Source organism: Hyperoodon ampullatus (assembly GCF_949752795.1).
Source record: "Hyperoodon ampullatus genome assembly, chromosome: 16".
Lineage (NCBI taxonomy): Eukaryota > Metazoa > Chordata > Mammalia > Artiodactyla > Ziphiidae > Hyperoodon > Hyperoodon ampullatus.
Window position 1 is genome coordinate 67,299,853 of NC_136929.1, and position 17,969 is coordinate 67,317,821.

The window sequence follows — 17,969 nt, forward strand, 5'->3', positions numbered from 1 at the left end:
GAATTTCCCCTGACATTCGTACTTAATGACCTTTTCTCTTGGTTATGGCTAAACGGACCATGGGTACCTACCTGCTGAATTATTTTTCTTTTCTGAGAATTTGGAATGAGTTCTGAGAAGCAATATCTAGTCTTTGTTGGGCACTTGAATTAGGAAATGATTTAAAAGAGAAACTATAGGACAGCCTTGTTTTGTTCACAAAGGTGAGTCTATATACAGAAGGAATAAAGCAGCTATAGAGGAAGTCACAGAAGAAGCAAACCTGTTTCTTCATAGATTTCCAATTCTTGGTTCCTACCCTAATGTGTTTCTACAATAAACTAACACATGACCTAACTTACACAGTCACTTCAAATCCTATATAACAGCAGGGATATATTCATTATAATACTTAAATGTACTTCAAAATTTTTATCTCATTTTTTTCAGAAAGTAAAAACAAATATTTTTTCTACAAGGTAGAAGGGGGCAATAATAACTACATTCTTTTGCAACTAATTCTACCATTTAAGAAGGTTCTCTGAGGGTGGCAGTGGTGACTCTATAAAATTAGGGTGTGCTTTATTCTATTAAATATCTTTGTAAAACTTAAAATGCCATTTTATATTTTGAAGTGAAGTAATATAGGCTGAACACAAAAACAGGTAAGAGAAGATGCAGTATGATTTTCCTGTCATTTCAGTGACATTAACAGAGGGGAGCAAATAACTGAAAGTTAATGACATCTATTTTATGTTTAACAGTAACTTAGACTTAAAAAAATAAAACAATACATTGTTGGTAATACTTTTTTAAAATTATACTACTGAAGAATACATTATGAGAAGAAGTAAACTCTACAATGATTATTTCCTTCAGAAGACAGTTTTTTGCAAAACCCTCAAGTTCTTAAATGAATATAAATTTACATTGAAATATATTTTCAGAACTTTTAAGGACCAACAACAGTAATGAAAAAAAGACAAATATGACAATAGAAAAATCATACATGTCAAAAAAAGAAATATTCAGGAAATCATAACAAAGAACATTCAACAGCAAAAATAATCTTGAAAACCAAAGTAAAACCTCACAGCATAAAAATATGACTATACTCAGATATGTAATCAGAAACTCCCACAGAATTCCTATTCTCTAGGAATAACTGAGTTAAAGGGGTAAAAAGGTATAAGGTCCACCTTAGATCAACAGAAATTATGATTTAATATTTGAAATATGAAATCATCTAAGGCCATCAGACATCTGTACTACACAGGATTTTTTTCACAACCAGACAAGTGTTTCTTACAAAAACCAAGATAAAGTATGAATAGGAAACTTACCGACAAATCAGTTAATGACTGTTTACTTACAATATAAGACAGGTGAATCCTAATTCATTTGCTCCAGCTTACTATATTCAGCCAGAAAATGATCTAAACTATGTGAAAAAAGAAACTGTCTATTCTTTTCTCTAAAGATTTTCAGATATAAAAATATTACATTTTTTAATGTTCAGTTCAGTATCACCACAAGGTCTTCCTTAAGTCCAGTTAAAGTATTACCAGAATTAAATTAAGTTCATTCTTTGTGTTCATTTCTTAGCATGCTTGAATTATAATTAATCAAAAATTTCCCCATACATAACTGTCACCCTTTAGTACCTATTTTCTAGGATACAGAATTTAAAATTTTATATCTAATAAGCCTATTTTTTCCATATTCTAAACCAGAGCCTACATCCTCTATATTCTTTTTAAGTGGAAAAACTAAAGTAGCACATTTTCCATGTTTGTGATTGTTTTGAACACACTGGTAACAACGTGACATGTTCGGCTGGTGTCAACCATGAGCAACAAGGCCTTTGTACTTACTGTGCTCAATCAATCTTTTCATGTGATACAGTTAAGATACTATTTCAGTCCTCTAAAGAGCTTACCAAACAGCACTCTCCCTTGTAAGATCATTATTTCCAGTGTGTCAAAGGAAAGGAGGATTCTATTTTTGCATTTCACCATATTAACCAATCGAAGGTTGGTATCATTCGTAAGGGTAATGAGTATATTTTTAATTGATTTCTTAATTAATCAGTTAATATAATAAAAAAAGCAGGTACTAGGATCTAAGTTCAAGGATACTAAGTGTTCACTCTAAATATAATTTAAGGAGAATGAGTGTAATTGTTTGTATTATATTATTAGGTTGAACCATATAAAATTGCCTTTATTTGGTAAAGTCACTTAAGTTTCAGCAATTTCATACAGTTAAACCTCACAATAAAATACATTTGTAGTTGTTAATAATTAAATGTACAATCTTCTTATTTAAATAGATTAGCAACCCAATGGGTTGTACACTCAAAGGTAAGAGTGGTGTCACAAGTTAGATATCCACATAGAAATAAAGTGATTGCTTCTCTGATTTGAAAAGAAAGTCCTTCAAGACTATAGAAAGTTGTTATTTGCTGATATAAATGGTCAAGTAAAAGAAACACTAATAAATTCCCTTGACATTTACTAATATATTATTTCCAAATTCTTTTTATAACCTGTGGAAGTTCACTGAGGTACACATGGCATAATCTAGATTTCTTATTTATTCAAATAACTCAGACTCCAGAAAAATAATATGGGAGACTCCTTGAAGGGCTAGGTTTTAGGTTTAAGTTAATAAGAATACTAACCAAGAAACTATGTTTTACTTATCTACATAATTACTTTACAATCACCATAAGTAAAGTTAGTTTTCAAATTCTTTTGGTTTTGGCTTCTTGTTCCAAAATATTTCACCTCCATCATTCCCATCATACTGCCACTGTCCTAGCACGTCATCTTTAACACTGATGAATAAAATAATCTCTCTACTGATCTTGCTACATCAGTTTTATCTATCTCCAACTCATTTTCCACATTGCTAATTGTAAATCTAGCAAAATGGAAATCTGAGCAAATCAGTTTTGTATTCAAAATTCTTTAGTTTTCATCACCAATAAAATAAAATCTGAACTTCTTACCATTATATGGATCTTTCAAACCTGGCCACTATCTAGCTCTTGAGCCTAAACTCATAGACTTTTCTTGAACTCTCTTTTGTTGAAATATACCATGCTCTCTCATCTTCTTGCCAAAATATTTGCTCTTCCCACTACTTAAAATGTCTTTACTACAGCAACAACAATATAATTACTCTTCTTGAGACCCGAGACCCATTTTCTATACACTTCATCAGTTTCCTTGAGTATCAGAAGATTAATAACAGCTTTCTCCACCTAGTCCCTTCTCATGTGGAAGATTTTGCTATATACACTCAAAAGTTAACTGAATAGGGATTATTCTGGGAAGCACAACTGTACTCAATTAAAGCCTACTAATAATACTAATAGTATAATCATACCTTATTCCATTTCTTTGATCAAACGCTGGTATCATTGAGGCTGGGTGTTCTGACATTAAAGCCACTAGTAACTGTAACACATCATGAATATTTTCATCCTGCATAATAAGGATCATCAATATTTATTTAGTTATAAATGTTTTCTAATGCATTGAATAAAATTATTAAAATAGAAAACCCAGACCATGTCCTACCTCATGCATTGTAAGCAGGTAATTTAATATACTCTGAAGTTCATCTTCCTTGACCCCTCGATCCTAATTTTTTAAAAAATTAATTAATTTAAATCTAAAATTAAAACTTTAATTAAAGACAGCCATCAAAATGATCATTTTAAAATAAAATATGGACAACTTAAAAGCAGTGATGCTTTAATTAAAATATCTAGATACTTCATAATTCATAGGCTATATTATTTCAAGTTAAATAAGTAAATATTTAGAAAATTGTACCTATTCTTCTAAAGTTGCTAATATTTGACTGACTTTACTATAAAAATTATTATATTTTGATCGTCTAAATATATTAATATTACTATTTTCTAATCATGTATTCTTTTCTTAAAATAATGCAAATTACCATAAAACTTTACAATATTAATTGCTATGTATTTTACCTTTTCTATTTATCTTAATCTTTTAAAAATATTAATGCGATAAAATATATGTCTTCTTAAACAGGAACACAGATCATTTTCTAAAATGAAATCTTCATGCTCAATTTTTATGTATATGTTCCTTGTCCATTTCTGCTACACCCCTTAGGATAGAGGACCTCAAAGAGTATTAACACAAAGTGAAGTTCAACAAAAGTTAATACTAAAATTTACAGAATATTGAAAGCAATTCATGAATTAAAGGTTGTAAAACTAATTTTACAATAATGATTTAAACTCTGCCAAACATTCTTTTCATCTAATATACTGCAATTTTGAATTACATAAAACTGTTTTACCTTTAATATAAGCTGTTTCAGGAAAAGTAACATAAATGCCCGTAGTGATATAATTTCTTTTTGTGATGGCCGGGGACCATCTAGAATAAAACAGAAAATAAAAAGAAAAAACAAACAATAAAACCCCTCATTATTATTACTTAATAATAAGCTTAATGCAATTATGTTGTGATATTATGGAATACTTTAAGTTATATTCATTATAATTATCATATTTCTTAGTATTAATTCTGTACAATTTCAATAACAGAGAATATAAATAATATTTTCAGATTTTTGGCAATTTCAAATTTTTTACTAAATGTCAGATTTGGGGGAAAGAATCACTTTTTAAAAATTATATTACTATTCATTGATAAATAAATAATATCAAGTCTTTACATGGATACATTTCCCTGCTTTTATTAACTTAATAGGTTCCCTTTTCCCCCTCAAATCCAAGTTTCCCCAATATTTCTTCCACCTTTTTCTTACCTGTCTATGTTTAAAATCATTCTCCATTTTCATCCGCACATTATAGAACAAACCATAGAAAAGTGACACTCTATGTAATTATTCGTTTTGAAGCTTTTTTCTTCCATGTCACTTATATACACAAAATACATATTATAATGACACTCAATAAATGCTTATGAGTCAATAAATGAAAGTAAGCATGAACAGTTACAGTGTACATATCACTTCCAATAGAACACCTAAATTTCAAAGTAACTAAGTGCAAATATTTAATTACCAATAAAAATGAGAATATGCCATGATATATATATAATATAGAATATGCAGTAATGAAATTATACCTTTAAGAAACATAGCTAGAACCATGGAAGTCCTTAAACATCAAGCCTTACTTGAAGCAACCCAGATTTATATAGCTTCTGTATAAGTTTTAATCTATAATCCTTTTATGTATAATTTATAGCATCTGCTTATTCACTCTACAAATATTTATGTGTAGATTATTACACATCAGAACCAATTAGTCCTTAAACAATCCATTTCATCTACTCTTGGGAAAGAAATCTCTTTCCCATTTCTACATTTGTTGCCCTACTCCTGCCAATAGTGTACAAAGTACTCTTTCCCTCCTTACCAAAACTTGCTATTATTTTTGTTTTTTTAATATTTTCATTGTGAAATACAGTACACATACAGAAGATATACATTTGCAACTTAATGAATTATTATAAAATGAACACCTGTATAACCAGTTCTTAGGTCAAGAAACTGAACACTGACAGCAGTTTGGCAGAGAAACCTATCAACCCTTGGTGTGTAGGTAAAGGAGCTGTGCAGAGTGGAGGGTGAGGTCCTGATTTATATTATATGCAGATTTCTGATTTCTGTTGTGTAAATAAATACTGCCTCCGTGACTGATTTCAAGTTCACGCCACCAATGGTTTGACAACCAGCTCATCAAATATCTAATAATTGATGGTGGCACTAGCCTGCTCCAGCATACAATAAAGCCTCACCCTACCCAGCTCTCAGCTCTGAGCCACACTCCCCTTCCTGATCACATCCCCCACACCATCTCCGTAGAGACAGCACCATTATTTTAGTAATAATTTCCTTACTTTTATTTATAATTTGGCCATCACTTAATGAAATTGGACAAGTGTTATACTATCTTTGTGCGTAAGTGTTTCTTATTGTTAGGATGAGGACAAAAGCTCTTTGTCATAGGATATTTTGTGAGGATTAAATGGATCAACATACATAAAGGAATTAGAATAGTAACTGGTCCATTTTAATTATAAGCACTCAGTATACTTACTACTGTCATATATTGATATTACACAATGTAAATAACAAAGGAGTAAAGCACAGTAAAAAAATAATAAAGACTCGAGAAAAGGTATAATAAACATAAAATTGAAGATGGGGTTATCTCTACGCCTGGAAATGGGATAAATGTCTGACCAAGAATAGATATATACAGGCTTTTGGTAATATTCTATTCCTTAAGCTTGGTGATACTCATACGAGGTTCATTATATTTACATATATAATACCACTTTGTGTTTGTGATATATTCAGAATAAGTCTTTGAAACACCTATAATATGAATCACCTATGCATATGCATGTGTAAGTTTGTGTTTGTCTGAGCAGACAAAAAGAGGTGAAAAAATATATAAGACTGGTAATACTGGCTCCTTGGGAAAGTATTAACTTTTTAATCACAAATCTTTACATTATTTCACAGGCTACCAAGATCATGTACTACTATGAGATTTTTAATATAAATAAATGTTTTTACAGTGAATCATATATAAAAATTTCAGAGACAAAAGTGTGAAATCACAGTCAAAGGAAAAAGATTCTACTTCTCAAGGTAAGTACTCACATGCATAATACTTCTATGAAAAGCTAGTGTAGTACATATTATCTTTAAAATGTTCTTAAAAGAAAGCATTATTTAGCTCAAATTAATATTGAAAAAATTGTAATATAGAAAACTATGTGTTTCAAAACCTCACATTCCACTAAATAACAAAATTAATTTCAGATAGATTGAAAAATTAAAAAGATTAAAGAGAACAAATTAATAAAAAGATAGATTAAAAAGAATAAATTAAACCATATAGAAAAAGAAATGATACGTCAGGGGGACGTAATGTACACCAATGGTTACTACAGATAATAATTCTGTATTGCATATTTGAAAGTTGCTAAGAGACTAAATTTTAAAAGTTCTTATCACAAGAAAAAAAAGAAAAAAAATTAACTTTGTATAGTGACAGACTGAATTATTGTGGTGATCATTTCTCAATGTATACAAATATCAAATCATTACATTATACACCCGAAACTAATGTTAATTATCAAGTATACCTCAATTAAAAAATGTTTTTAACTTTTTTAAAGTGTACAATTCAATGAAAAGAAAAAGAAAAAGAAATATTCTTCCACTTTCTTATCACTTTTTTAAAAATTATATTTATTTGTTTTCTTCCCTCCCCTCTCCTTGAGATAGCCAGAGCCAGTGGGACCCAAGGGCACCAGGACCTGCAGAAGCAGCAGAGGCCAAGGAGACACAAGGGGCTGGAAAGGGCCAAGGAGGCAACTAAGTCTGGCAGGATCTTCAGGGTCAGGGTGAGGAGACAACAGAGGCCAGTAGTATGGTCAGTGGTAAAGAAACAATAGGGGCCAAGGAGGTGAAAAGGACCATTTTAAGTCAGAACCTAAGATGGTCAGAGCCAACTGGCAATGTCAAAGCTGAGAAGGTGATGGTGCGTGGGTAAGAATGTGGGTTTCATAAAGTAGAATAAGTAAATATATTAAAAAATATTAAAGATAATGGGAGCCAGATTTCTCAATATTGAAGGAAGAAAGTTGTAAAAATAATCAATTTGAGGCTAGACTGACCCATGTGGTTTTGGATTGGGACTGAAGATACTTGTGTGAACTCATGGTTATTAATACAGATAGATCAGTGTAGATGCATGCATATACATATATATGTATTTGCATTTAAGTTTATATTTCCTAGATCTGTCCAACAAGAATGCCTAGAAGCAATGATACCCAAAGAGCAATAAACACAATAAGCACACCTATCACCCAGATCTTGGTTTCTTAAAACCATATCTACAAAACAAACCAGGGCTTCTGAGATAAGGAAAATAAAAGACGAACCAAAAATATCCTACACCAGAAAGCAAGGAAGTACAAAAAAATTATGGACGTTTGTCACAAAGACCCAAGACTCATGTGAAGGGGCTCCTACTGGCCAAATCCGGTACAACTTAAACATCCAAATAAATAAGGATAGAACTCAGGGGATAGCCTCTACACTAAATCCATGCAGCCACTGTTTTTTCTTTAAGTTTCACTGGAACAAACCACAGCCATTCACTTACGTACTGTCTGTGGCTGTTTTTTGCAGTACAGTGCAGAGCCGACCACTTGTAGTAGAGATCTATGGCTCCCTAAGCCTAAAATATTTACTGCCTGGCCCTTCACAGAGAAAGTGTGCCAACTGTTGATATAACACCAAATTAAACAGGAATCCATGAAATTTACACTGATGCTAAGAAATGAATAAATAAATTAGTAAATGGAGGAGAAAAACAACTTCTTTGTTTCCATAGAATTCAAACTAATAAGTATCTCAGAAAATGTCGCCATTTGGCAGCCATCACAGTAAAGATCAATTCTGACAAGAGTCGTCAATGAACTAAAACCAGTGGGCAAAAGTTTGTTGAAGAACAGGATGTTTACATAGTCTCAATGTATTTCTCCACCAAATACTTAAGATTACAGACAAGAAAGTGGAATTTTACAGTAAAGAACCCTGGCAGACACCAAAAGTTAACATCACTAGTAAAATAATAAGACAACTCAACATCATGTGCCTCTTGTAATGATAACATTGAGACAGAATTGCTATGACTTCTGTGTGATTACTTCTAAAAATGAAAAACCTAGGGGCTTCCCTGGTGGCGCAGTGGTTGAGAGTCCGCCTGCCGATGCAGGGGACACGGGTTCGTGCCCCGGTCTGGGAAGATCCCACATGCCGCGGAGCAGCTGGGCCCATGAGCCATGGCCACTGAGCCGGCGTGTCCGGAGCCTGTGCTCCGCGACGGGAGAGGCCACAACAGTGAGAGGCCCGCGTACCGTAAAAAAAATAAATAAATAAATAAAAATGAAAAACCTAAATCATCATGAGCAAATATCAAATAAATGCGGATTAAAGGACATTCTAAAAAATTGTCTGTATTCTTCAAAAATGTCAAGGCCATGGAAGACAAGGAAATACTAAAATAACTATTCTAATTGAAGAATATTACAGTGACAAGGCAACTAAATGTCATGCATGATCCTCGACTGTGATTCAGGGAAAGAAGAAAAACTTTTTTTCTAGAATGGATATTACTGGGATAATGGGTTAAATTTGAATGGGAGCTTTGTATGAGATGATAGTATTGTATTAATATTAATTACCTGATTTTAATGGTTGCTCTTCATTAACTCAAGAGAGTGCCCTTACCTTTTAGAAAATAAATATTAAAGTATTTAGGAGAAACAGGGCATCATACCTATAATTTATTCTCAATTTATTCAGAAAAAAATGCATATGTTTATATACATGTTTATATTTACACAGAAATAAAATAGTAAAGTCAAAATGGTAAGATATAAAATATTGGGAAATATGGTGGGGGTATATAAGAATTCTTTGTACAATTCTTGCAACTTTTCTGTAAATTAGAAATTAATTTTTTGAAGCAGAAATAAATATGTGTGAACGTATGATTTGTCTAGAGTAGAGGAAACTCTATCGGAGTGTAATCGTAAAAACTAGGGCTCTGAGTCAGGCAGACATGATTCAAATTTTAGTTCTGTTACTTTGTACCAACTTTCAGCTTTCTAAAATGCAAAATGGGAGTGATATTAACAAGGTAGTTATATATAGATATAGCCCTATGTGTATGTGTAAATATGTCTATATATATATATATATATATATAAATACATTACACGTAAATAATTAAACAAAATTAACATGTAGGGTGCTTAGCATAGATTCTAACTCATGTTAAGTATTCAGTTAATTTTAGGCATTCTTAAGTCTAAAAGCAATGGGAAAAAAACATAAATGACAGAATATAAACCCGAGTGTGAATAACACAATTTTAAAAGCCCATCAGGAAAATGAAAGACAATGTAAGCTAATAAATGAATATTAGAATAGTAAAATGTTATTTTACACTATCAAAAAGATTTTTATAAAATGGTAATTGCTATTATGAGTATGCTGAGAAAAAAGCACACTAACATACCACTGGTGAAATTGTAAGCTAGTACAATACTTCTGAAAAAATTCACAATATTTATCAGGATACCCTTTCTCAGTAACTGTAAACAAATCAAAGATGAAGGGGAATAAGTATATACAAAGAAATAGATCACTGCATTATTTATAGGATCAAAACTTTGGAAACACGTAAGTGGTGTATCCTCTTAGATTACTATGTAGATCCAAGAAAAAGAAAAGAAAATCTGAATTCTGTAAAAGAGTTAATATATTTCACATATTTATGCAATGAGAAATAGTGGAAGATCACACACCCAACTTGTAACAGTGATTACTCCTGGGTTTGGGTTATGAACAATTTTTTTCCTCTATATTATTTTATTTTCTATAATGAGCATGTATTTTTTATATAATTAAGAAAATCAGCAATATTTTTAAAACAACACAATGCACTGAAGAATTAAATTAGTTTCTACTTTACTTAGAACAAAGAATGAAGTTTGGGGAAAAAATACAAAGGAAGGCAACAATCTCAAAATGTTTAAACGACTGTATTAGAACACATTGGCCATGAGCAATATCATTCATCTGTTTTTAATATTATGATTATATCACAACCACCATATAGGTTAAAAGGTACAATATTATTTATTTTCACCTGTCTTTATTCCAAAAACTTAATACGAAAGCTATAAGCTTCTTCTTTATCACAAAAAATTCTCAATATACCAGTCTACTACACAAGAAAGACAATAGCTCAGTGTTAATTTCATAACCATGACATCTGTTCACTATAATAGTACTTAGGATACAAAACAATCATAGTACAGACAACGTAGAAGCATTATACTTACCTAAACCTTTGGGTGCAATGCCACTACTGTCAGCAGGATTAATGACCCAGTAGTAATATTTTAGTGTATGCATTAGCTGTAATACTGTTCCTACTCTGCGTATGGTGGTGTAAATGGTAGCAGTTCCAATAAATTCAGCAGACAAATAAGTGTATAGGGAAAGCTGAACCTAGTACAGAATATTAACAAAGCATTAAAATAAATTTAAAATGCCTCAAGTGTTTATATTATAAATATATATTCTATTCTAATTTAAATGTAATCATTAAAGGCCAAGAAAGAACCATTTATTATGAGGTGAAATATAACTATTTATTAAGTGTTATTTATATTATAAAAAGAAAATAATCTGGAATCAACACATTCTAATAAAATTTTACTAAAGGTAATCTAATATTAATGATAAAATAATTTTAAATGATTCAATAATTCCATTGAAATTATCCAATAGGAAGATTAAATTATTTAAAATGCCAACTAGACTAAAGCCCTTAATCAAAGTACACTGCAGCAGCTCAAAGGAACAGAACCTAACCTCAGCCAGCTATATCATATTTGGAAAAAAATATATATTGTTGTCATAGATCCTAAAAGTTCATGTAATTTCAGATTTTCTTACCTATTGCCACATTATCAGAATCTAGCATGTAAATATACAGACGACAAGTTTAAACACCATGTTTAAAGAGTGAACAAACTTCAGGTTTGTGTTTTAGCACAATAATTAAAATGACAAACCATAATAAAAATTAGAACTTTAAAGTTATGTGGGAGATTTGAAAATTATAAAATGCAGCTCAAATTCAGGAAAATGTCTCTCATTATTGACGTCTACTAGAATATAAGGAGGCTAAATTTAGGTATGCAAAATAATAAAAAAATTATGTTTATATCTAAAAAAATTTTATGTATGAATTTCTTTAAAAAAATATTTTTCATATCATGATAAAAACTCCATGCTCACAATACAAGGAATTTTCCAGTCACAATGACGACAATTATCATAATATAGTTAGTTACCTGCTATTTTTTCTTTTCCTAGTCTTAATAATCAGTGTACCTGATTCTCTTTCTTGGAAAGGTATGAATCACATCTAATGACTTCAGAATGCAGCCATTACATCAAGCCTAATTTTTTAATCTTTTTAGTGTTGATTTTTAAGAGTTCCTTGTACATTCTGAATGTTATTGCTATTTTCTCCAACTTTTTATTTTGAAAATTTTCAAACAAAAAAGTTATGTAACTATCATAATAGATTTACCAACTGTTCATATTTTTCCACATCTGTTTTATTTCTATTATATTATAGATATAGAAGTATAAATATATTTTGACTAACGTTTGAAAGGAAGTTGCTGACTCAGACACTACACCACTAAATACTTCAATGTAAATCTCCTAAGAATAAGGACATTCTCCTACATAGAGCGTAATACAATTCTTCCACTCAGTAAATTTAACATTTATGCAATACTAATGTCTAATTTTCAGTTCATATTCAATGTTTTCCTCTTGCCTTGATAATTTTTGACATTGTAAAAAGACCTCCTAATCTATCATCTATTTATTGATATTGTCTCTGAAGATCATTTAACAAAATCTTTAATTTTGATATCATCAAATGCACTAATTTTCCCCCTAAAAAGAGAGGTTTTGAAGGTCTTACTTAAGAACTTTTGGGCTATCCCCAAACTGCAAAGATATTTTTCAGCGCTTTCTCCTATTAGCTTTATAGTTTACCTCTCAAATTTAGGTCTTAAATCTAAGTGGGTTTCACCTTTGTATAGGGTAAGAAGTACAGCTTCAACATTTTTTAAGTAACCATTACTATTATTTAGTTCCAGAACTTTCTCATCACCCCATAAGAAAAAAGTTTTTAACTACAGTTTCATTTATTTTACTATTTACATATTTACTGTTTTGATTTCTACTACTACCTAATTTAACTGCTTCAAACTGACTGTAAAATAAACTGAAAAATCCAAATGCTTTCTACTGGATAGTTTAGATCCAATAACTGTAATTTATATTTATAATTTATAACATTACACTAAAATAAAATGAATGAGATTAAAATGTATACCTTTGCAGGTGTGTGTATCCAGATGGCTGGGTTGAATAAAATGTGATCACAAAGCTGCTTCAGCAAAGGTGCTCCATGAGATAAACCATCAAGGTATTTTGCAAAGGATAAAAATTGCTCCAGGACAGCTCTAGTGATATGAACTCTTGATGACTAAAAAAAGAAAGCAGAAATTCAAGCTGAAAATATACAGATATAACTTTTTATACTTTCTTTGCTATTCAAAATTTAATTATATTTAGAAACCTAAGATTTTAAGATAATTCTCTAAATGATAGTTTGTTATTCGTGGCCCACTCTAGGACAACTATAGATAAATAACAGTTCAGGTTGAACAATGCCACTCTCAACTCAAGCTAAAGAAATAAAATAAGTTATAAGGGGCTTCCCTGGTGGCGCAGTGGTTGAGAGTCCGCCTGCCGATGCAAGGGACGCGGGTTCGTGCCCCGGTCTGGGAAGATCCCACATGCCGCAGAGCGGCTGGGCCCGTGCGCCATGGCCGCTGAGCCTGCGCGTCCGGAGCCTGTGCTCCGCAACGGGAGAGGCCACAACAGTGAGAGGCCCGCGTACCGCAAAAAAAAAAAAAAAAAAAAAAAAGAAATAAAATAAGTTATGGATAAGAATGGTTTCATTCCATTTGTTTAGAAATTGACTAACAAGAAAAGATCTTAGAAAATTAAAATGGAGTAGAATTACTATCATGATAATACACACACACACACACACACACACACACACACACAAAGACATTGGGAAAGAGAAGTGTTTTCACTAGCTCCAAACGGAAGTGAAAATAAATTGACCCTACCATTCCAATGAATCATTTCTTCCAAAAAATGAAAATGAGTTGCACATTGACAAATGCAATGCATCCTGCTTAACATAAAACATTCCCAACCTTTCAAATCCATAGTACTTGAAAAAGAGGATCTCACTTCCCTGAAAATACTGTCCTCCTTTGGCTTTCATGACCCTCAGATTACTCTTCAGTGTCTTTTGCTTAAAAGATGGAAACTGCTGAAGATTATTTCTTTGGTCTTCTCTTCATAAATACACTCTCCCTAGATGATATTCTATGCTTCCACTGCTTAATATAACACTATCTCTATGCTGAGTACTCTCATCTAGAAGTTTTAAGTGTCATCACAGTATGTAACCTATCACCAGTGGTATTTAGATAAACAACAAACCTTCTAAAATTCAAACCAAACCTTCAAGCTGCACTGTCCAATACAGTAGCCACTAGCCATAGGTGTCTACTGAGCCTTTGACATGTGGCTAGACCTAAGTGATAGGTGCTGTTAAGTATGTATGCACTGGATTTTGAAGATTTAGAATGAAAAAACAATGCAAAATAACTATTATTTTTGTTGTTGTTGTTGAATCTATGTTGCAGTGATAATAGTTTGGATATACTAGTTTAAATAAAATATATTATTAAAATTAATTTCACCTGTTGCTTCTTACCAGAAAATTTTAAATAGCATATGAGGCTTGCATTATATTTTAATTGGACATGTTACACTACAGTATAATCTCAGGTGAAAATACTACAGAGAAAATGCTCTTCATAAAAACTAGTAATTCAAACTCAAATATCAAAAAATATATCTTCCTATGCAAATCGTTTTTTTTTCGTCGGCTATGATACTTTGTATAGTATCACCATCCTCCCTAAAGTAAAGAATCCCCTACACTCAACCCTAAAGCACAGGTCACATCACATCTTTATCTCTATGATCCACTGATTGAATCCAAATATCAGTATAGGAAAATTAAGGTCTAAAAGGGACTAAATTCTCTTACCAATTTTACTTCCCATATGATTTGCTTACATTCATCATGCTCTTAAAAAGGGCAACTCAATAAATTTGACCTAAACATGCCATGCATTTTTTCATACTTCTACATAAGGAGTAACAAACTCAAATGACTACAATATGCAGGAATTTAACAATAATATATGAATTAGGATAGGAGACAATAAAGAGTAGTATGGACTGCTTAAGGTACCTAAACGAAATAAAATTAAAAATTAAAAAACTTTTCACTGAGTCAAAGTATTTCTTTAGGCCAATTTCTCACGCACGCCAGACTGCTTCACCTGCTTTCTCTATCATGCTCCTTTAACTTGTAAAACCCTTGCATCCATTGCATTTCCCTTAAAGGTACAGCTCAATGCTTTTCAGTTAGCCATTCAGAAAATATGCATGTTGAGCACTTATTGTTTGCCAGGTACTCTCCTTGGCACTGTGGAAAGAGTAGTTAAGAAAACTGAAAAAAAAACAAAAACGCTGCCCACATAGACTTACATTCTAAGAGAAGACAAGGACATACAATAAATAAACTAAAAAGGTAAAATATGTAACATGTTAAATATAACAAGTGTATGAAAAGAACATGAAGTGAATAGAAAATTTGTAGAAGGGAGGTTAAAAGAGGTTTTACTGAGAAGGTGGCATTTAAACTAGTTTGAATAAGGCTCGCAATGATTTTGTATTAGTAGGCTATGTGTTTGACAAAACACCGGCGGTGAGTAGATCAGCAATAGTCCAACAAAATTCAAACCAAGCCTTACAGCATAACTTTACATGAAAATTTCATAAAATGGAGGAAATGATCCTAACAAATAACTGTTATTACAAGGGGGGAGGAGGACAAAGACAAATAAATATTTGAGTTAAAAAAAAGCAGATTGGTCACTCATTTTAAAAGAACTTTAATAAAAAATAATACTGCTTTTAAATTCTAAAATATTTTATTTTATTCATGTTTAGGGGAATAAAATTAAGAGCAATGTTAGTTAAAGCTTCAGCCATCTCCACTGGTTATAATTTCACATAGCTTATATTATATATTTTATTTTTATTCAGTAATAATGATTTCAAGAATATTATTTGATACAGTCTACTTTTATGCCTAAAACCCTGAAATAGAATAGTTAGAACCTGTTCCTAAATAGTCTTAGCGATCAGATTTTGGCCTATAGAAACTGTCATGTGTTTATAAAAACACTAAAGTGATATAAAATCAGATTGACCACTATGAACATAATCATTTGAGGAACTAATTCATAATCTGGAAACCAGTTTTAACTTTCTCTATGTTATTAAAAGATATGCTAGAAGCATCACATGAGGCCTTCCATATTACTAAAATGTCAATTTATTTTTCATAGCAATTAATGCTGTTGTGTAGCAGTTTTTCATTATAAAATTGATCTTCAGGAAACATTTTTCTAAAATTGTATTTTTTTATTAGCCCACTCAAAACTCTACCAGGCATAAAATGAGTGTTCTCTTCAATAGCATGTTACCTTTACCTATAAGTACGTAGTACGTATTCCTTCTGCTTTGTGTAACTGTTATTCACATATCTTTCTTTCCTTATATAAAAAAGGATACTACCTTATTCATCTTTCATCCATCTGGTATCTGCCATAATTCCTCAGTAAATGTTTAACTGAATTCATGTCAAATTCAAGAATAAATTAAGAACAGAACAGATAAGATATAACACAGATTAGAAGAGGATGGAAGAAGGACATGCAATTTTGTTTTAATGTGTTTACTTTGACTGATTACTTGAAAAAATATATATATATTTTTTGCGGTATGTGGGCCTCTCACTGTTGTGGCCTCTCCCGTTGCGGAGCACAGGCTCCGGACGCACAGGCCCAGCGGCCATGGCTCACGGGCCCAGCCGCTCCGCGGCATGTGGGATCTTCCCGGGCCGGGGCACGAACCCATTTCCCCTGCATCAGCAGGCAGACTCTCAACCACTGCGCCACCAGGGAAGCCTGAAAATATTTTTTTATTTTGAGATTTGCTTTCATTTTCTCAAGCAAAGCTATTTTATTATTATTATTATTTTTTTTTTTTTTTTTGCAGTTCGTGGGCCTCTCACTGTTGTGGCCTCTCCCGTTGCGGAGCACAGGCTCCGGACGCGCAGGCTCAGCGGCCATGGCTCACGGGCCCAGCCGCTCCGCAGCATGTGGGATCCTCCCGGACCGGGGCACGAACCCGTGTCCCCTGCATCGGCAAGCGGACTCTCAACCACTGCGCCACCAGGGAAGCCCTCAAGCAAAGCTATTTTAAAAAGAGATATACTTGGATAATTTATAGTTATAAATCTGTAAATTGCAAGCTCTGGAATTTAAACTATATGACATTACTTTTGTATGGTAACTGAATACATAATTTGCAAGAAGTACTATATGAGGGGTGACTAAACATATTCGGAAGCATAATCTGAGAAGCTAGAAAAAACAATTATATTATAACATCTACTCCTGAAGTAATTAAACCAAATAGGAGCAATGGATGTTACAGAGAGAAATTGTTACTCAGTAAAAAGAGGTCTTTCCCACACCTAGAGCAGATCACAACAGAATGGATTGCCATAAATGTTCATTTTTATTACAGAAAACATTATATATATATACATATATATGTATATATATATATATATATATATATAACATGCATTATATATTAAGCAAATTGTGGGAAATTATGGCAATTAATTAGAGGTATATCATAAAGTAGTATCCATTTTGGTCCTCCCAGGACACCAAGATTGAGCTCCAAATAGCCTAATCCAATGTGAATCACTTATGTGTGTGTGTTGTTGTTGTTTGGCAGGGGCAGACAATGATTAGTTCAGATATGGAGCATAAAAATTTTCATGATAATATTAGGTTCAAAGTAAACCAAAACCTAAGCTGACCAGTCAAATTGGAGGGAAGGATCTTGTTCAGTAACTGGGAGAAAGGAGCTCTCTCTCTCTCCACCCAGATGTGAAGGCTTATAGCACCAAGTCTGCCTGGCAACTTTGTATGACCACAAAGAATAACAGCTATAGGGGCTTCCCTGGTGGCGCAGTGGGTGGCGCAGTGGGTGGCGCAGTGGTTGGGAGTCCGCCTGCCGATGCAGGGGACGCGGGT

The 17,969-nt window shown here is 32.3% G+C and overlaps 1 protein-coding gene across 3 annotated transcripts in view; it reads right to left on the reverse strand.

Annotated features, from left to right (window-relative positions):
- The window catches only part of NBEA (neurobeachin), a gene marked incomplete at both ends in the record, with an annotated part of 605,261 nt that overhangs the window by 468,915 nt on the left and 118,377 nt on the right, over positions 1-17,969 (reverse strand). For all 3 annotated transcript variants that reach the window (XM_079722002.1, XM_079722001.1, XM_079722000.1), the window contains 5 exons: positions 3,373-3,470; positions 3,567-3,629; positions 4,327-4,406; positions 10,941-11,109; positions 13,025-13,177. In XM_079722002.1, coding sequence (XP_079578128.1) covers positions 3,373-3,470; positions 3,567-3,629; positions 4,327-4,406; positions 10,941-11,109; positions 13,025-13,177 — 563 coding nt within the window. The remainder of the gene's footprint in view (positions 1-3,372; positions 3,471-3,566; positions 3,630-4,326; positions 4,407-10,940; positions 11,110-13,024; positions 13,178-17,969) is intronic.